At 42.3% G+C, this 21,466-nt stretch overlaps 1 protein-coding gene across 6 annotated transcripts in view; it reads left to right on the top strand.

Moving 5' to 3' along the window:
- VPS54 (VPS54 subunit of GARP complex) overlaps positions 1–21,466 on the top strand; it is a 555,456-nt gene that overhangs the window by 454,618 nt on the left and 79,372 nt on the right. For 5 of the 6 annotated variants that reach the window (XM_069234226.1, XM_069234229.1, XM_069234227.1 and 2 more), the window contains 2 exons: positions 2,125–2,205; positions 5,204–5,311. In XM_069234226.1, coding sequence (XP_069090327.1) covers positions 2,125–2,205; positions 5,204–5,311 — 189 coding nt within the window. Of the gene's footprint in view, positions 1–2,124; positions 2,206–5,203; positions 5,312–21,466 lie in introns of those variants that run through there. The other variant, XR_011203675.1, reaches the window with a different exon arrangement.

Raw genomic sequence — 21,466 nt, 5'->3', positions numbered from 1 at the left:
CTAAGGGATATCATGGCATGGTCAATGACCTGCCCCTGGGGGCTACCTCCCCCTAAGGCCACATTAGCCACCTCGTTAGAGGGGCCACCAATGTGGGTTGTCTTAGGACAGACAGAGTCCCATTTCATGTGTCCTAACTGGGAACACTGAAAGCACCGTGGTTGAAAATGGGGTGCCCTGGGCCACCACCCAACAGAACCTCCCTGCTTCCTGTCAGAAGGGGCCTGGGGCTCTTTTTCTCCCTCCTTATCCTTGGACCTGTCTGCATCTCGCTTGACTTCCCTTTCCTTCTTCTGGGAACCCTGCCCACCTTTGCCGAAGTCTCCCCCATAGACCTTCTTGTGAACCCTGGTACTCACCCAACGGTCCGCTTCCATAGCAAGCTTCCTGGGGTCAGTCAGCTTACTATCAGTCAAGTGCTGACACAGCTCTGCAATACACAGACTAGACAAGTGTTCCTATGCAATTAAGTTGTACAGCTGCTGAAAATCTGTCACATTACTGCCCTTCACCCAACCATCCAGTGCTCTGCAAAACGAATATACACAATCTAACCAGGTCTGGGACTCAGTTTTCTTACTCTGCCTAAACTGGTCCCTGTACTTGTCAGGAGTGAGACCATACCAAGTGAGAAGGGCCTCCTTCATGTCAGCGTAGGTGAGGTTGTACCCCTTACCCAAAGCTAGCAAAGTGTCCCTCCCCTCCTCTGTCAAGTGGTTCCACAATCCTGCTCCCCAATTCTTCACCTAATTTCCCTCAAACCACCTATGTATGTCATCTCCCTTCTTGTACTCTCCCCCTACGTTTTTAGGAATGTGCACAGTTCTGTCTGACTGCACTGAGGAATTGCTGCCACCATCCTGGTTGGACCTGATTCTCACATCCAGCTCTTTTGCTTTAAGCTCATGGTCCAAAAGCATCTTTCTTTCCTCCATGGCTCACTGCTCCCTCTGACCCTCCATTTGTAATCTCTCCAACTCAATCTGGTGCCTCCTGCCTTCTCTCCTGTCCTCCAGCTCCTCTGGAGTCCGTCCTTGTGATCCACCACCACCAATGCCCTGGCAGCTCATGCACCCTCAGTACTTCTTCCCTAGAATTTGTCCGCAAACTCTCCACTTGGATCCTCAGACTGCCCACTGGCAGTTCTGGCTGCTACCCAGGCCCTCAGCGCCTTCTGTAGCTCCTCCTTTTTGGTGAGGCATCTGATTTGAACTTTGAGGTTTTTACAAAATGCCTTCAGTTCCTTCATGGAATAGGTTTCCAACCTATCCTCCTCAAAAACCAAATCCTGGGATACAACTGAAGATGCTCTTGATTGAGACATGATGTCGTTGGGGTGCACTTGAACTCAAGATCCAAAATAGGTCAAAGAGAAAAAAAATAAAACTGTATGTGGCATGTAATGGTCTGTGATATCGTAGTAGTGTACACCAATCACTGTAGGTCAAGTGCAAATGCAAGTCCTATCCTCACCACTATTAACTATCATTTTACTTTTGTTAACCATTTGTGTGAACAAATTCTTAGGTCAATTCAACAGTTGCCTTGCTTAGTTACTTTGTTATTATCTATCCTAATCACTTTTAATTTACATTTAGAAAGTAGAGGTAGTATTTTGCCTTTGGATGCAATTTCATGCAGTACATCATTGCTCTTCTTAACGTGCCTGATTTAGAGAAGGAACAAAATTACTAACAATGAATTGCTAGAATGGCTTCTAGTCATACAGTTGTCTTAATTATATTATGAACAAACTTCGGAGTGAATTACATAGACCCTCAATACCTGAATCATTTTCTGGCACTGCCAACTTCTTTAATAGTGTACCAGCATCTATCCAATGCTACAAAAATACAAATGTAATCCCACAGTAGTTTAAAAAAAAAAGTAAGCACAAATAAATAAAACTATGTGTGACTTCCATTTCGCTTTAATATCTACATTTTCTGACATTGTTACAGTCTATAATAGTTAAGAGGTTGGGGTGAGGAGAAGCTCAATGGTTATAAATATGAACATTAAAAAAATGCTATAACTTCAAACACAAATACTAATGACAGTTTTCAAATAAATACTGTTAACTTGTTTGAAAAGTATTTTAATTGCAGCTTGTCTTCTCCATAGGACTATCATGACCATGTAGCAGAAATTTCAGCTAAGCTAGTAGCTATAATGGATGGCTTATTTGACAAACTCTTGTCAAAGGTAATATGTATGCATGTTTCATATTGATTTTATATACACTTCATAATATAAATGATTTAACAGTAAAACCGCTATTTGTTATACATTTTGTCATATGTAGAGGATTCTTTTCTGATTATGGCCACACAAATTTTGTGATTTCTCTTTCAGAAATTGTGATTTTTGATTGCTGATTCTGGGAGGTTTTTTTTAAATGTAAAACTGTATGTAGACCTCACTCTTTTATTTAACATATTAGAACACAGTGTGTTCACTTAGGGATTTGTTTCACTTCTTTATATTACATCACGTTACTGAACTTGTGTTCATGGTGGCAAATATAGTACGGCATATGTTGCATCTCGCAGCCAAATACCATGGGCAGACCGTTCTTAGCCTTCCACTTTTTCTGGTAAACAACAACACAGAAAATCTTCATTCAGCTTCTTTTGACTGGCGAAAGATCACTACCACATCCTTTACTGAGATACTTTGGTCTTCATTTTAAAAGTTACATAGAAAATAGTTCTGAAAATGGCTCCTTCTTCAATAATTACTAAATCAAAACAAATAAAAAAGGAGAGAAAACACAAAAGAAATTTCTTAAACCAGCACTGGAGAAAAACACTGTTTAAACAAACCTGATAAGCAGTGATGTCCTCAGTAATATCATCATTGATCACTGTGATGTCATGTGCAGCACAAGTAGTGGGGCATGTTATGGTTTGCTCCACGAACCATATATTATACATTTCACTGGATTGTCTTGTTTGAGTCTGAACCATAAACAGCATGTCATCCTCCCAGTGTGTCCATCTCTTGCTTTTGGGAAATGTTATGGAGTTTGTTGATATTGCCTTACAAAGATGTAATGCAACTGTCTTGTTCAGTTGCTTGCAGGCAAAACAGAGGTCATATTGGAACACTATATTTATAAATCTAACTATCTTAAAATATATATAATATTCTGAATATGTATTATAAATAACACTAAGTGCAAATTCCATATGCACTCCTTTGATGTGGGATCAACCCACTATCACAAATTGCCTCCAGCATATCTACTAATGGGTGAAATAATGATTACTGTTATTAAATGGAGTTAATATAGCTCTACACCACGCTTCCCAATAACCAGAAATCCCTGTATTGTTTTCCCAGGTCATTGGGATCAGTACCAGCTCTTGATGAAAAAGTCTAAAGCCTTGGTATAATGCTCATCAGAGTTTCCTTCTCTATTCGGGTCACTGCAATGATCAGTGGTAGTCTCTAACTCAAATGGGCATGCTTAGCAGAATATTAACTATACTGCAGCTCTACCAATGACGATCTAATTGCAGACTTCAGTATTACACGTTTAGACTTGGGAGGGGGGGCGAGGTATACTTAGTTGCATAAGCACATGACCAGATTGTGCCTTAACACAGACACAATTGCATTAAACAAACTCTAAAAGCATTACACTGTGCAGGCCGGACACTGTACAGTGCCTTCCAGGTGAAAACTGTCCCCAGATGATTTAACAAGCAGCAGGGCAGTTCCCAGCAACCCATACAGCAAAATATAGAGCTTCTAATTCCAGTTTCAATTGCAAGGAAAAAGGTGACACCAACTATGACTGCATCAAGCCTCACCCTAACAGCACAAACAAACAAAAACGTTTTCTGCGAGCCAGCATTTGGTGTAAAATTGTCCCAGATGTGAAAACCAAAGATCAGTGCCAAAAAGTGTTCTTTAGACTAGCGGTTCTTAACCTGTCCTCTGATGACTCTTGAGGGTCCACAACACCTGCTCAGGGGTCCTGCGGCTCTTTGGAGAGTTAAATAATATTAGCAGAAAGAATATACACTTAAAAACCAATATGTAAAATTGAAAGTGTTAAAACGCTCCGTAGATGTGAAAGAATTCGAAATAGGAGATTAAAAACCGAGTTGCTATTCTTAGCTTGATTCTTGGCAGCAACACAAGTACAACAGGCAGTCGTATGAGCGATTGGTTGCCTTAGTTGAAGCTTTAGTATGAGCTTACAAAAGCAGAGGATGTATGAGGAGTGAAACACTAAAAAGTGGTATGCTACAGTTAAATATATAACTTTGTATTTTCGAAATAAAACCCAATTTTGAAATGCTCCAACCTCACCATTATGATTTCGATTTCTGTACATTGTTTGTGAAGTAAAGAGAATATTTAATAATTTATGTATTATTTTTTCTGTATTTCGCTTATGTTTTGGGGGATCAAATTATCAAAATGATTTATGCTGGGTTTCCTAGCTTCCGGGTCCACAGGTGCCAATAGTTTAAGAACCACTAATTTAGACAGTCCCATTAGTGCTGTCCCGACCGTGCACAAGTTGTCAGATTATACCTGTGTTTCCTTAGAGCACTATAAGACATGTTGGCTGCCAGATATACTTAATATCAGTGCTTAATTTGTACTTGTTTCCGGTGCTGAGCACCGGCCCTTATTTTTGAGGGCCGGCGCTTAGTCTTCTGCCTCAAGCTTTTGCTGCGAGCAAAATACATATTTGGGAAAGAGAAAGTAGGAAGCTGCAGGGGTGAGCTGAAGGGGCAGGGAGTGGCTTTAAATGGATTGAAGAGGCCCGAGATGGCTTCAGGATTAGGCTGTCTCAGTATTCCGTGTTCACACATTTAATTTCAGCAGCCGCGTGTTTAAGAGGAGGGCTTTGGGCACTGGCACCTTTTTATTGACTTTTATTGACAAATTAAGCACTGCTTAATATTTGTTTACATTTGTTAATTATGAACCCCTTGGTCTAATGAGAAACTGTTACACTTAAATAACATCATTTCACCTTTGTTAGATTTCAAACAGTATTTCAATCTGTATAATATATTGGCTTAAAATATGTATAATGTAACCTTTTTGATTAACCTTTAGCCTATAATATTTCAAGAAAATCTAGATAGTCGAGTCAGAACTTTAAAAAAAACATATAGAATTGTAAAGTAAAGGAATCCGTGAAAAAGTTACAGTTTATTTATATTTCTGTGAACAGTATGAAGTGAAAGCCCCAGTGCCCTCGGCCTGTTTCCGAAATATCTGCAAACAGATGGCGAAGATGCATGAGGCAATATATGATCTTCTTCCTGAGGAGCAAACGCAGGTGAGTGTAATACATTTTTATACAAAACTGAAGATTGTTTTTTTTCTTCTTCCTCGGATACAATATGTACTTCTTGATTTTAATGTAGTAGCATTTTGTGACCGCTAGGTTGAAACTATTGCCCACATGAGCAGCGAGTGGATGGGAAGTTTAACAGAACTCCTCATTCTGCACCTCTGCAAAAAAGAGTGCTCTCATATTTTGGCATCATGGTTCAGCATACCTCAATGTAGGTTGCTGTGGTCATGCATTAATGCAAACTGTTGGTTCCCCATGTTGGAATAGGAGCTGCTTTTTCCTTGTAGCAGGAAGTGGAACAGATCTGCTGTTTTAATACTCCTACAACAATATTGATTAGTCTGCAGACTCTGCTGGTGTTTGCTTATGGTGCCCTGTACTGTGTGTAGTTGGGTCTGAAAGCAGGCTGTAGGTTGCCGACAGATGGATAGTTTGTATCAAAAGTTATTTCTCAATTTGTATGTATTGTGCCATTGCATGGAACCAATCGAGGCTTTTAGGAAATATTCTTGTCTGCAGAGGTCGTGGATGGAGATTTCACCAAATGAAAACTGTCTGGAAATGATCTTTAACTGTATATTCCCAAACCCATGGTCTCTATAAATTGTATGTAGTGTGAAAAACTTGTTCTCCAGTGCAGATTGCAGCATTCTTTCTCTGGTGATCTTGTTATCACATTTCCCATGGTTAACAGATCCGTTGTTACCAAATCAGTATCAGTGTAAGCATAATAGAAGTGATTTTGCTTATCTGCTAAATATGTAGATTCCCGAAGTGTTCTGATTTCGGCACGCAAGTTCTTTAACTGTCTTCTTGTCAATATAAAGGTTGAAACATATGGTGCTGAAACGAGGCCTAGTACTTGGTGGCATCACTTGTACAAAACACTTTAACCACATTTAACGGAAACATATTGAAATGTGCTTGTTCTTCCCCAAAGATGGAAAATGCACGATGACAGTGTGCACTGCACTGCATACAACTATAAAGTGCTTGTGCCACTGCCACAAAAGCCCAAAAGGAATGTAATCTTTGCACTGCTTTAAAACAACAAGTTGCTACCCACAAGCTTGGTAAAAATCAGTACTTAGCAGTCCTTGTGCTGGCTTTCAAATAAACACAAAAGTCCTTTGTTAGATTGTTTTCTTTCCGCTGTCGGATTTGAACGTGTTTCCTCTTGCTCCGGTAGATCTTGGTTTGGAACTATCTGAAATTCTCTCTTCTTTTCTATATACCTCAGTATAGTTCTCGATTGCGTTTTCTAAACTTACATTCAATCAGATTGAAATCATCGGGGTTGATTAAACGTCCTTTTTGGGCATCCTCGCCCTTCTTGGGCCTACTTCAACGCGTGGTTGTCGAACAATGTCAGGTTAATGGAACCGACTCAGTTTTGCTTTTGACATTGGTGTCACGCCAAGTTTCCATATACCGATCAGCACTCGTGTGCAATCTCTGTCTTTCTCTGGATCAAGGAGAAGAAAGCTGTGAACTGTGTGGGTCCTGTCGTTCAAAGAAGACTCTTGAGGATCGAAGAGCACGTCGGTTGGAGATGGCGTCCAAGTCGGCGGAACAAATGCCCGACATCTTTGGGGAACAATACGCACAAGAAGAAATGGCTCATCAACCAACAGTTTCCATTGCAGACTCCGATTTGCATCGAGATTCCGATGTTAACAGCCAGTCCATCCCACCGGCGCAGTACCTGATTACAGCCGCTCCTTCCCATCAACAAAATACAGCCAAAAAGACTTCAACACCGGTCTTGGGTCCCCCACTGCTTGCCAGCCATGATCGGACCTGAAAAATACAATCGGATGACCTACCTTTGGGACTCCTCTTCTCGGTGATAGTGCGCATGGGCATGAAGTCCTTTGTTAGATTGTTTTACCGCAGGAGGGTGAAGTAAAGAGAGTAGAAATTTATATGTACAGATATATATATATATATATATATATATATATATATATATATATATATATATATATATATAGTGAAAAAGTAAGATGTCCATGCAATGTATATACATATTCACAGAAATAAAGAACCACAACGGCTACAGGCTTCCTACCAGGGAAGAGGGAGGGCGCATGTGACTCTGCAGTACTACATGCCACAAACAGATGTATACTGGGAAAGTAACATTTTACCACACGGGAGAGCCTTCTTCCTATCCACCAGTGAACAGGGAGGTTTCCATGGGCCACAGGCCAGTACCAAGCAACCTTGACTTAATGACACAACACCCTGCGCAAGGAAATCTGGTGGGTCAGGCTTCCACCAGCATGGTGAACCCAAATTCAACTCACCCAGACAGAATTAAAGAGTCAACACAGTCAGGCAACAGATGTTTTCCTCTGCCAGCCTAACGCTCCAGTCAGCCAATGCCAGCTGTCTGGTGGGAAGATTTTCTATGACACATGGTTGGTGAAATCTTTCCAGTAGTCCCTCAGAAATCTCTGGCAAACATGGCTCAAAATATCCAGGATGTCAGTAGGCTGCAACATAGATCATTTGTTCTGAGATGCACATTTCCAACTACTTGAGAAGAGCAGTCAGACTGGAATGAGATGCACAGGCTTTTCTGGTGATGTGCAGGTGGTTTTGATGGATTTGCCATTTGATGTGTCTCACCTGTTTAGCGAGAAGTCTGTTTCTGCAAGAAAACCAGTCACTTTTCTACTCCGGTGCAATAGCACCCTCAGCAATTTTGCCCCTTTTAAGGCTACTCCAGAGGTTTGGCATAGCAGCAACTCCAAGGACCTCTTCCTCTGCCGCAGGCAATTCAGCTTTTTTTGGAATGGGGCGGGGGATCATGCAGACAATGTACAGTCCACCATAGGCAGTGAACAACCCATATGGCAAGCTGTTTAGTTTGACCTTAGTAGCACATGACCCTCCTGTGTGAGGAAGGATCAAACAATTTCTTTCAAGTGTGGCAAAGTATACCATCTGACAGGAGGGTCCTTCAGATCATCTGATGAGGCGATGCCCTGCCATTCCTTTTGTCTTCCACCTACTCAAGATTGTCTTTCAGAAGAGTGCCTCTCCATATTGCATCAAGAGGCGCAAGCTTTTTTGGCCAAAGGAGCCATAGAGAGGGTTCCAGCCCTGGAAATAGGGACTGCTATTTCCTGATGATGAAGAAGGGCAGAGGCATTTGTCCAATTTTAGATCCATACTTTCTGAACACCTTGCTGCAAAAGGACAAATTCATGATGCTTATTTTGGCCAGGTTTTGTCTGCCGAGGATCCAGGTAACTGGATGGTGACTTTAGACCTGTAGGACTTCTACTTACGTGTTCCCATCCCGCAGTCCCACAGATGCTACTCATGGTTACAGATAGGCTGGGAGCATTTTAAATTTGCTATGCTCCCCTTTGGCCTCACCTGTACACAAAGGTGAGAGTGGTGGTAGCAGCACTGCTACAGAGGTTGGAGATTCCAGTTATCCTTTATCGTGACAACTGGCTCCTGAAGGCGGACTCACCTCAGTCAGTCATAGACCACCTCTAGGCGAGATCAAACCTTCTGACTTAATTGGGGTTCATCTTCAGCCTGCTGAAGTCACACCTGACTCCTTTGCAAGGCTTTCTTCTTATTGGGGCTATTTTGGATTTGGTGCTGTTGCAGTCTTTACCTCTGTTACTAGTCGAGGACATTTGGCATATGATCCCTATGTTTCAACCTCTGTCATGAGTCTTATTGAGTGGCTTTGAGACTTCTTGGCCTCCTGCATCCTGCTAGTTGACCATGCAAGGTGGAATACGTGGGCTGTACAGCTGAACTTGAAGCATCAGTGGGCCCAGCACTAGCGGAACTGACCCCATCTAGGTGTCGAAGGAAACTGCAAAAGATCTGCAGTGGTGGCTGCTAAACCACATTTGGACCAGTAACAGACCCCTCTTACTACACCACCCAAGACTGACTCTGGTGACTGATGGGTCGCTGCTGGGGTGGGGAGGTCATCTGGGAGAGGTGGAGATCAGAAGAGACGGACCTCCATTGGAGACCCAACTCCACATCAACTTGAAAAGAAAGCCTTCCTACTGTCCATCAAGGGAAACTGCTTCAGATTGTCATGGACAAGACCACTCCCATGTAGTACTGCAACAAGCAGGGCAGGTTGAAGTCCTTGTTCCTGTGTCAGGAGGCTCTTTGCCTCTGGAGTTCACTGGAGCATTAGGACATTTCCCTGCTCGTAAGCGACCTGACAGTATATTAGAATGCCTTGGCAGATTAACTCAGTCAGCAGCACCTGGTGGATCACGAGTGGTGATTACACTATAAGTAGCACAGGGAATCTTCCACCAGTAGGGAGAACCCAACTAAGTATTTTTTCACGGTTGAAAGCGTGTATCAAAACTTTAGTGTGCTAGAGTTTCGAAGAAGGCTTTTCCTCGCTGACTGTTCTGTATAGAGTGTGGCACAAAACCCCTGTATGGCTTCCACCACTGCTTCTTCTGCACTGAGCTCTGAAAACAATCGGGAACAATTGGGCTCAAGTCTTGAGCCCAATTGGTTCCAGATTTGGCAAGGACAGTGTATGTGGAACTTCTGCCAATGCTCATCTGTCTTCTAATCCCACCACTTCAGTGGGACACCTGCACCTTGGTTTGCTCAATGTGCACCTCCATGCATGGATATTGAGTGTTCAGTCTTCCTCTTAATATTGTGGATATCATGCTTGCTGCTAGGTATCCCTAGTGCCACATATCACACCATGACTATCTTTATATGGACCAACTTGAGGACAGTGGGCTGGATAGCCTCCCTTGACACTGGGTTCAGTTTCACCTCCTTCATTCCAAGGAAGAATAAGCTTCTTCTGCGGTGGTCATCCGACTTGCTGGCGAAGTGTTAGACTTGCAGCTGACTTCTGGTGAGATTAAGACCAATGTTCTTATGGAAGTCCCTGGGCAAGGTTCTACGGAACAGCTTCTTCCCTTCATTGAAGTCCTAACAGACACACTAATGAGCACTTGGGCAAAACCTTGTTCTTGCCCACTGATAAATGGACAAGGGAGACCCAGTGGACCTGGTTTTCCTCATATAACACTATAATAAAAGGTTTGGGAGTCCAGGCATCCAGAAATAGACTGAACCCTAACTCTTTTCCAACAGTGTCCCAGATAGGGAATCAAAACATATAAAGGCCTTTGGGAAAAGGATATTTTCCTCCTCCAGTCTTGTTCTTTGTTCTGTGAGTTGCAGCTGCCTCCTATGTTGCTTTTGCACTAATCACCCGAGAGGATATCCAGGTGCTTGGGCAGGTGTGTAGGTGTGTGGTCCCCAAGATGTTTATGCAAAGAACTGTGTTTTAAGCTTTTTGCAGAACTCTAGAAGTGAGGACAAGGCTCTGAAGTGTTGAGGAGCTTGTTGCATGTCTTGGGTGTGATGTAGGAGAATGAGCAGCATCCAGGTTTGCTTCTGCAGATACAAAGAGTGCGTGCAAGTGAGGCAGAGTGTAGGTGTCTGGTGGATTGGTGAAAGTGTATGCAGCTGTTAAGGTATTCTAGTCCTGTTTAGTTTAGGGCTTTGTATGTGTGCATGAGATGTTTGAATTGGCTGTGCTTGTGAATGTGAATTGGCTGTGCCTGTGAATGGGTAGCCAGTGAAGATTTCCGAGGTGCGATGTGATGTGGTTGCGGCATGGGAGGTCAAGTTGGAGTCTTGCTGCGGTGTTCTGGATGGTCTAGAGTTTGTGTAGGAGTTGTTAGGAGATTCCGGCATAGAGTGTTGCCTCAGCCCAGCCTGCTGGTGATGAGTGCTTCTTGGATAAACATTTGAAGATCTTTTGCAGCATCATAGCATGTGGAAGTAGGAGGTGCACACTGAATTGACTTGAGACATTATGTTGAAAGTTGAGCTTGCTGCTTAAGATGTTCCCTAGATTACTTGTATAGTCTCTGGATTGAGGGTGTTGGTATTAGCTCTGATGGCCACCACGTGGGGTCCTTTGGGGAAGTCTTGTTGCCGAAGATCTTGACAAAGTTGAGATTCATACATTTGGTTCGCATCCAGTCTTCTTCCATGGTCAAGCAGTTGGTGAAGTTGGTTCTGGTGGTGGTTGTTTTGTCTGTCAGGGAAAGGATGAGTTGGATGTCATCAAGGGCAGGGATGTCTTGTGATTGGATGATGTTGGCAAGCGATGTTATGTATAAGTTGAAATAGGTGGGGTTGAAGGAACGATCTCTGATGGACTCCGCATATCAGTTTCTTGGTCTCTGACGTAAAGGGTGGCAGCCTGACCCTTTGGGTTCTTCTCATGATGAAGGAACAGATCTATTTGAGAGCGGATCCTTGTATGCCAGTCTTGTGGAGTCTTCTGATGAGGGTGTTGTGGAAGACCGTGTCAAAGGCTGCGGAGGGGTCGAACAGGATAAGCGCTGCTGTTTCTCCTCAGTCTAGGATCATTTGAATGTTGTCTGTGGTCTTGATGGGGGCTGTTTTGGTGCTGTAGTTATTTCTGAATCCTGATTTGTCTTAAATATGGTGAAGTTTGAGGTGGGTTGTGAATTGCTTGTTGATGGCCTTCTCAATCACTTTGGCTGTATAGGGGAGCAGGGAGATGGGTGAGAAATTGCTCAGTTGATTCAGGTTGGATGTGGGCTTCTTGAGGAGGGTGTTGATTTCTGTGAGTTCTCCAGTATTGAATCTTTCATAGAATCACATGCTTGAATCTTCCCCATCATCCTTGTGGTGGTCCCATGGTAATAATAACAATCAATGCCAGAGGTAAACATTGAAAGCCATAGAGGAGGTAAGTGCCATTGGTAACCAATTTGCATTGTTTTATCAGAACCAAAGCTCAGCCAGTCAGAACACAGACTCTAAAGCACTCTTCTCCTGCAGGGCCACCATACCTCAGATTTCAAACCGCACATTGTGTGTGAGGGAGTTTCTGAGCTATGCTCAGTTACAGTGCTTCAGTCACCTTTTGACTATTTCCTTCTCTCAGAAGTGAGATATTTACCTTTCAAGCAACTCAGACGTAACTCCTGTTGGGTTCTTTTCCTGAACAGCACCTTGTCAGAAGGACTTTTCAGGCTTTGCAAATCTTGTGGGAAACCAAGATTGTCTCTGAGGATCCCCCATAAGGAATGTCTTTACTGCTCACATTTACAATAAACCTAAGAATTGTAAGCATAGCAGAACTTTTTTCTGCTAAAACTTTTAAAAGATTGTGAAGCCAGGCTACTTCTGTGGCCTCAAAAGAAGAAGATTCATTCTTACACTAATTCTGAAGACGAAGGGCAGTCATTCCTCACCAAGGAGGAAAGGTAAAAATAAGGGTTCAACTTCATATGACAAAGATCCAAAGAAAATAAAGTCTTACAGCAAGGACTGTGTGACAGAATGGTTTGTTTGTCGATGGACCTGTCATTGAGGGTCATTTCATCGAGGAGGAGATCATCGCTGGCCATGTCAACTGCCTTACCAGTGACTAATATGGTGTTGGTGAGTCCAACGAGGAAAACAATAACAGCAAGATCTTCCTCATCATTGAAGAATCTGATGGCAACCATTTCGTCGACAAAGTTGTGAACGGTGATCCCATTGAAACTTTTATGTTGACAAGACCAACATGACCCTAACAGACAGTTACGAAGAAGAAAAAATGTTCCTTCCTTCCTTCCTTTCCTTGTCATCGGCACCGTCAACAAGCCCATCAACGGCGCAGAAGAAGACCGTGTTAATTTCAGAGGAATGGCTTCCAGTAACAATACACCCGGGTCATGCATCTCCAAGTAAAGTGTTCCCTCTTCCTCCTCTGTCTCCTGGAGATGGAAGAGTCTAGTGATAGGGGACCATTTGGCCCAGCTTATAGTCTCACATAACATCAAATGCCAAGGCACTGATGACGACCCTGGAAAAGACACTTCACCCATAACTTGAAGGTGAAATCTCTTTTCAACATATGCAACAATCTGCCTTACATCCAGGAACATTGCCCATATGACCAGCGGTATGAGGAACAACATGGCTCACATGAAGACACAATTTCTGTGCCCATTTCCTTGGTAACAGACTTCCATCACATACTGAATGACTACTACAAAAGATTCTCCGAAGCAGATGATGCGATACAACATATTCCTCGGCGTTCTGACACTCTGGAGTAGTATCACTTCCTAAAAGTCCTTTCAGCCTGCAAATACAAAAGGAAATAATTTTACCTCTGATTACTGTAAGAGATGATTATATTGAGAGTGTGGTGAAAGGACAGCCAGAAGAAAGGGGAATTCCTTAGAATCCGTGAGGTTATGGTTAGGAGTGGGATGGGTATGTTGCTCGTCTATCTGCATCACCCACATCATCACCTGTTAACTTTCCTCCAGATGACATAGGAGGCTTTCGTGAGCTCTTAGAATGGACTTCTAAGTGTCTTGACTTACCTTTGCCTGTAAAACAGGCAGAATGTTTCCTTTATGATATTAAGGATTCAGCTAGAAAATCGATTCAATCAATTCCCATCATGAATTACATTTGGGGGAAGGATTGAAGCTTATGAAAGCTCCAGCTTCTGTTGCAGCTGTCATTCTTTGACTAAATAAGAAGTATAAAGCCCTAGCAAAGTTGCCTACATGTCTGACAGGTCATCCATGTCCTGATTCTGTGATCCTGCAGACGTCCCAAATGTGGTCCAGGAATCCTTCTGCCCCGTGTTCAGTTCCTTCGGACAGAGAAAGCCGACGGATGGATAACATTGGTAAATGTTTCCCAGCTATGTAATCTTGGTGGATGGGATATCTGTAACTGTTGAGAAGGAGTAACCTGTATGTCAATATCTAAATCAGCCTGTAAATCATCACCAGTTACTTCAAATGTTCAAACAGTGGGGAGAAAAAAATTCAAGATGTATGCAAGCAGGTTTCCTCAGAAGTAGTCCTGGGGAAATGCATTTTTTCCAGCTGGGACAGGCATGTTTGCTTATGCTTTTCCTGTAATTCCCAGGGTTATTGGAAAAACTAAGCTTTGTACTGCCTCATTCTGATAGCTCCTGTGTGACCAAGGCAGTATTGGTTCACAGAGCTTCTTCTTCCTTCAGAATAGCCACACATTCAGTTCAAACCTACAGAAAACCTCATTTTCATGAACAAAGGTCAGATTGTTCACCCACAAATACAATTGTTCAGCTTATCAGCTTGGCTCTTCACGACAGTGAATTCAGATCAGGGAATATACTAGAGGAATGTAAGACTATTCTTGAGCAGTCTCAAGCGGACGCCACAAGTAAATCCAATAAAGCAAAATGAAAAAAGGTTCTGATTGTGGTGTCCAAATAACTATCTACACCCCTTTCCATCCTCTCTGGAATAGATACTTCCTTACCCACTGTACCTGGCAACGTCAGGTGTATTGCATACTTCTATTAAAATTCACCTGGGAGCTATTTCTGAGACAATGGAGTGACGTCTCTCTGTGGTTCAATAGACTAATCAAGGAATTTGTGAACATTCATTTCAGAGTTAATCAAGTTTATCCTCCTTTAAAGAATCCTCCAGTGGCCTGGCAGTTAAATGTAGTTCTGTCACAGCTAATGAACAGTCCATTTAAACCTATTCATAGAGCAGACTTAAAATATGTATTGTGGAAAATGGCCTTTCCCTGGACTCACTTCAGCTAGGTGAATAAGTGAACTTCAAGCTTTCACGGTTATTGAACTTTGTTTGCAGTTCAAAGATGACTGAGTAATAGTAAAAACTACCCCTAAATCCATTTTGAAGCTTCCAACTTCATTTTACTTGAACAAGCTAATTGTGTTAATGACATTCTTCAAAAACCCTTCGTCCACAGCAGGATATTCAACGATGTTTTAAGTTTTATATAGAGAGCACAAGGACCTTTAGGAAATCTGACCAACTTCTAATATTGTTTGCTGTGCCTCGAAAAGGTTATGCCTTATCACAGAGCAGTATAGCTCAATGCATATCTGCGGCCATTGCCTTTTGCCACAAGAAAGGCTGAAGGCCATTTACAGCAATGGTAAAAACACATTCTACAAGAAAAATGGCCACATATAAAGCTCTGTTTGCAAACGTTTCTTTACCGAACATTTACAGAGCAGCAACGTGGACTCATTAATGTCCATACCTTCACTAAACATTATTTTTTGGATTCTTCATGGAAAGCTGATGTTATGGTTGCGCATGCAGTATTACACTCTCTCTTTCAGGAAGGTACAAGATTTCCTTTTTCTTACATATTACGTTATCAATTTTATATATTTTTAATTTGGAATAAGACATTGTAGTTTAATATTGATTGTGGCCATTTACGTCATGGTTATTCTTCACAACAAAGTAGTTTGCCATGTCCACTGCCTCTTTTTTCCTTGATACTGCTTACTAATCTGATTCAGTCTTGTGAATCTATAAAAGATTTAATACTGGAGAAGAAAAATTGTACGTACATGCAACCCTTCCTCCTCCCCATTGGGGCTCACACTCTGAATACCGCTTATATTCATACTTGTGATTGATTGCTTCAGGGTCTGTGTTCTGATTGGTTGAAGTTTGGTTGTGATAAAATTATGTGAATTGGTTACCAATGTCACTTAATTACTCTGTGGCTTTCATTGCTTACCTTTGGGCTTGCATTTATTACTGTGGCATTCCCACCATGACAATGGGGAAGATTCAAGCATGTGAATCTTTGAAAGATATCAATAGTGGAGAACCACCGTGTACAGGTGAGTAACTTGTTTCTTTCAGTTCATCTTGGAACGTGTCAGATGTGATAGGGGTGTGGATGATGTGGGTCAGGGTGGTACTGATTGGTTATGTTCCCGGGGTGTGGATGTGGTAGGAACGACGGTCCGTTGGGTCCGTGAGTGGGTGTTCTGTATGATTGCACTATCATTTCTGGGAAAGATTTCCATTTGGTCAGGTGGCTGGCTTGGTTGGTGGTGGGTAGGTTAGCAACGAGTTGCCTGGGATTGGGTTGTTGTGCGAAGTTGTTGTAGATGTTGCGATTTTGCAGTGGAAGAAGTTGGATAGGTTGTTGCAGAGTTGTTGGGAGGCAGCAAGGTTGTTGACAGTGGCTGAGGATGAGGTGAAATCCTTGATGATCGAGAAAATCTCCTTGCATCTGTTGGAGCTTCCTTCAATGTGGTCCACTAGTGCTATCTTTTATTTGCTTGGGATAGCTTCTTATTGTTACCTTGTAGATAGTTATGTTGGTGGTTTCGTCGCTGGCTCACCATTTCCTTTCCAGGTGTTTGCAGTGTTGTTTGTCTCGGAGGTCTTCTGTGTACCAGCTTGTGTGCTTGTTTGATCTACTGTGCTTATTCTTTTTGATGGTTGCGAGGGAGTCCGCGCTGTTCTTGATCCAGTTGTTGAAATTGTGGATGTCCTTGCAAAGGTTGCCGGTGGAGCTAGTTTGATTTAAACTGAGGGCACTGCGCCAGTCTGATTTTGTGATTTTGTTCCAGCTGTTGCTTAGAATTCTGAACCTTGTATGGGCGTTGACTTGAGGTGTGTGGATTTGGAAATTGCTGATGGAGTGGTCGGTCCATTTGAACAGTGCAGTGGAGTTGTGTTTGATGCAGTCGCTTGTGGTGAAGATGAGGTCCAGTGTGTGTCCTATAGTGTGTGTTGTTTCAGAGATGATCTGGCTTAAGCTTTTGAGGAGTGCTCAGGAGCAGGGGTTGCTTTGTTCTTCCTGGTGAAATCAGTGAGGAGACTTTAGGCTCTGGAGTCCATGGTGAGTGGAGTGACGAAGTGATGAGGTTGGTAAAGGGGGCTAGTGGTAAGTAGGCGAGGGGTTCCGTTAAAGGTGCAGTTTTCTGGGATTTGCATCTTGAAGTGCAGGTGTTCTGTGAATGGGGTGGTTTTCTCTGTGGATGTTGTGCATTTGATGGATTCCTTATAGATGATAGTGAGTCCTCCTCCTGGCTGGTGAGGGTGATCCTGCTGGGATTGCTGTGGCGATGATGGGAGCAGATGTGGGGTTGAGCCAGCTCTCTGTGATGAAGAGGATGTTGGATGTGGCACTACACAGCAGCTCCCAAAATTCGGGTGTGTGGTTGCTGAGTGATCATGTGTTTGAGAAGCATGCATGTGAGTGGGTTTTGATGTGCGGGTTTGCTGTGGCGTGTGGTATAGGGTGAGGGTGTAGGCGTTGTTGGTACTTATGTGGCATGTGTGTTGGAAATGGCATTAAATGCATTGTTAGTATTTGTATGGGGGATGTGGGTGGCTGGCAGCTGGAAAACCAGCAATGGGAGCAGGTGAAAGCTCCTACCGTGGTGAGAGGGGAATTTCGGCAGCATTGGGAGAACAGCATACAGGGTCTAGAGACCTAAGGAGTGCTGCAGAGTATTCCTGGAAGGTGATCGAACCATGGTTCCTGCCATTGGGCATGGCCTAAGCATGGATATTCTCACGCATTGTAGGACACGGTTAGCTAGATCTTATTGAAAGTCCTGGATGAATATTGCACCAATCCTGCACAGACCATTCAGTATGATCTAGACACAGCAAAGTATGTCACCCGCCCTGACTGCTTGGGTAGGGCATTCAGTACTGGTGTGGTGCTTCAGTGTCACACATGGATGAGATTCACAGGTTTTTCAAATGATGACCAAACATTACTAATGGACATGCCATTTGACAGCAGCCATCTCTTCTGAGATAAAGCAGACACTACACAGGAGCTCTTCAAAGAAAATTGGGCTATAGTACTCACTCTGCCTTTCTGCTGCTTGAGGCATTAGCTCCAGCAGTTTTGCCCCACTGGAGGCTTCAGAAGGTGCTTGCCTTAAAGAAGGCCCACCTCCATAACAACAGATACCCAAGTTCTTTTGCAACCATGGTTGGAGATGCATCTGACACATCTAGACCTTCAGGGGCAGTGTACTTCCCAGTCTCCCACCCCTTCCAGCTTCCAAACTGCTTTAGTTTTCCCACAGCACGTGGCCATCCTGTTGGAGGCAGGATAAGAGATTCCCTCCATTAGTGGCAGAGCATCACATCCAACAGATGGGTGCCCTAAGTAAAACAGCACGGATATGCCCCATCAATCCTTTCCAATCCGCTGCTCTTTCAAGCTGCATCAGAGTGGCTGTTGGAGGACCATTGTCAATTTTGTGGCAGGAAGGCCAGGCTCTTATCGACGAAGGAGCCATAATGTGGGTCCTGCTATCAGAAATAATGAATGCATGTTACCCCTTGGTACTGGATGAAGACAGAGTCCCATTGTAGATCTTTGCCCTCTCAGAGTCTTCCTAATACAGCAAATTCAAAATGATTATGTTGGCCCATGTTCTGTGCGCTCTGGATCCAGGGGATTGGGTGGTAGTGCTGCACCTGAAGTATGCCTATTTTCACATTCCTGTCCTCCAGTTTTACTGGTGTTACCTGTGGTGCAAGGTGGCCCACAAGTATATTCAGGTTTTCCCTTCTCCCCTTTCGCGTTACCAGTGCCCCTCAGGTGTTTATGAAATTTACAGAAGTGGTTGCAGTATATCTTCCTTGATTGGGGATAACTCTATTCCTCTAAATCAGCAACTGGATTTTGAAGGCAACTTGACACAGTTAGTCATAGCCCACCTCCAGGTGACAGTGAACATCCTAATATATTGGGTGCTCTTGGTCAACTTTCTGATTATTGGAGCCATTCTAGATGCAGTGCAGTTTCAAATCTTCCCTCCAGAAGGGCACTCAGCTTATGATACCCGTGTTTCAGCCTTAGTCCTGAATCTCAGTGAGAGTAGCTTTGTGACTTCTTGGCCTCCTTCATCCTGCTTGTTGACTGCACCAGTTGGCTCATGCAGATTCTGCAGTGGGTTACTTAAGCAAAAAGGACAGGGTCCCTGTGTGAATAGAGAGGGATTCAGGGAAACATACAATAAGTAGAACAATACATCACTCTCCTATTGATTCCTAGACAGAACTGGTTTTCAAAAGAACAACTTTGCTTGATATTAGAACATTTTGTTATTTAATATTCAATGATCAAAACATATCTACAAATGTGTATATATATATACATAGTTATTTTCAAACTGTACTATTCCTAAAGTAAACCATCAAACACCTGTTCACTCAAAACAACCTCAAAACATCAAACCTATAAATCAGCATACCAAGACTAGACTAGCACAGACATGTAGACAAATACTGAAACATTTTGAATATAGAACAATTCATCAACAATCATTAATAATCAACTCCAATTCGAATATTAAATACATAACAAATTAACACATCATACACATATACCAAATGATGAAGTTTAACTAATAAGAGGTACATAAAGATTCACTAAATCCAATAAGTATTTATAAATCAAAGTTCATATCCAAAAGATGCTTCTTCATCAATTGATAGATCCTCCTAGTTACAAAATTGGTAAATCATCTTTACTGTGTCTTAAAAAGACATCAGAACTGCCGATGCCCGTTTCAGTGGACTTGTATTTCCAAATCTATTTATAATATTGCCAACCACCTTCATCAGGGCACCACATCACACACTGCGCACTGTGTCGTATTTTTAAATCTGTACATAGATTAGAGACATAATTAAATATATGTCAAGAAACTGTCACATGATATGGACTTATATGTGATCTATATCCATATGTAGGGGCCCGTTTGCATAAGTGTGGGGACCAGCCAAAACCAACACCATGCAGAAACCGTGCAACATGCACACAACACTGTAAGCCACGTGCTGAATAAAGAAACATAAAAACGACCACCATCACCAATTTACAATCAAATAAAAACAGATTATTTGACATACAAAATTGCATATTATACCTGAAAGTAATAAAGATCACATACAAAGCGAAACTGCTGCTATTCTAGTAGAACCAGCGGCCGAAGCACCGAAAAGCTATAACCAAACATTGTTTGGGAGAAACAAGATGGACATCAATAAGCACGTCACTTTAAAATCCAAAAGAACACTATTGCAGAGGAATGTTTAACCAGCGAAAGCATACCTTTGTAGATTCATATTGAAAGACTCTGTCTAATCCATACGGATGGGCCGCACTGCATCCACTATCAAAATCGATGACGAACAGACGCTGTCTGGACGCCCGATGTTAAGCAATTTGAAAGTACAAAAATAAACGAGGGACAAAGCCCCTCTTGGTATGTTGCTGAAATTCAAGGAAAATTGACGGCCATTTTAGAGAAGGTAATTCCATAATACCCTGCATCGATAAACTCATACTCAGACAAATCACTGCGACCATCCACCAAACAAACATATGAATATCACATAATCACAACCTAAATTCTAGAAATACCTATGATAAACACTAAAATGAACAATTAACTACAAACCACATACCAAAGCCATAATCAGAATAATCACGAAACCTCAATCTGAAGTAATACCTGTATAGAATAAATAAATCATTACTGAAAAGATGACAACTCGACTACCAACTCACAGGGCATGATGCCAAGGGATGTCTTCATTCAAGCCCCTTTTCAAGGAATCTAAAAAGTAAATCCAAAACACCTCCTTCTTTTTTCTAGGTCTCTCAGAAAACAAATCATTTCTGGCAGTTATTTTTTCCAAAATGGTCCATCTAATTTCTTCCTCTTTATGATCTAATGTAACCCAATGTGTGACAAGGGGAGCATTGAGTTTCTGAGTTCTAATAGAGGATTTATGTTCAGACAGTCGCACTCTAAATTCCCTTGCTGTCTCACCGACGTACCCTAGATTACACGGACACATGATAAGGTAGATCACATTTTTGGATCTACAGTTAGTCATGGAATTAAGGGTAATCGTTTTTCCATTGTAAATGACATTTTTAGAGACTATTGCCATATCGCAGGCATGACAGTTGCCACATTTAAAATTACCTGTAATAGGATCCAAACCTGTGATTGATCTTTGTTTTGTTTCTTGAGGACAGGAGACTGCAGATCGAACTAAGATATTGTACAAGTTTTTATTTCTCTTGAACGCAAATAATGGTTTCTCTAAATGTACAGAATCCTCACTTGTATTTAAAATATGCCATTCTGAGTTGATGATTTTACAAATTCTCTCATTCAGGCTGGAATGGTGAATCACACATGCTAGCCTATCACTATTCTTATGCTTATTGCCCTGAAAAAGTGATTCACGATTGTAATATTTCGTTCTCTTGAGCAAAGTG

This window comes from Pleurodeles waltl, chromosome 5, assembly GCF_031143425.1.
Source record: "Pleurodeles waltl isolate 20211129_DDA chromosome 5, aPleWal1.hap1.20221129, whole genome shotgun sequence".
NCBI lineage: Eukaryota > Metazoa > Chordata > Amphibia > Caudata > Salamandridae > Pleurodeles > Pleurodeles waltl.
This window is presented reverse-complemented; position numbering and strand designations above follow the sequence as displayed.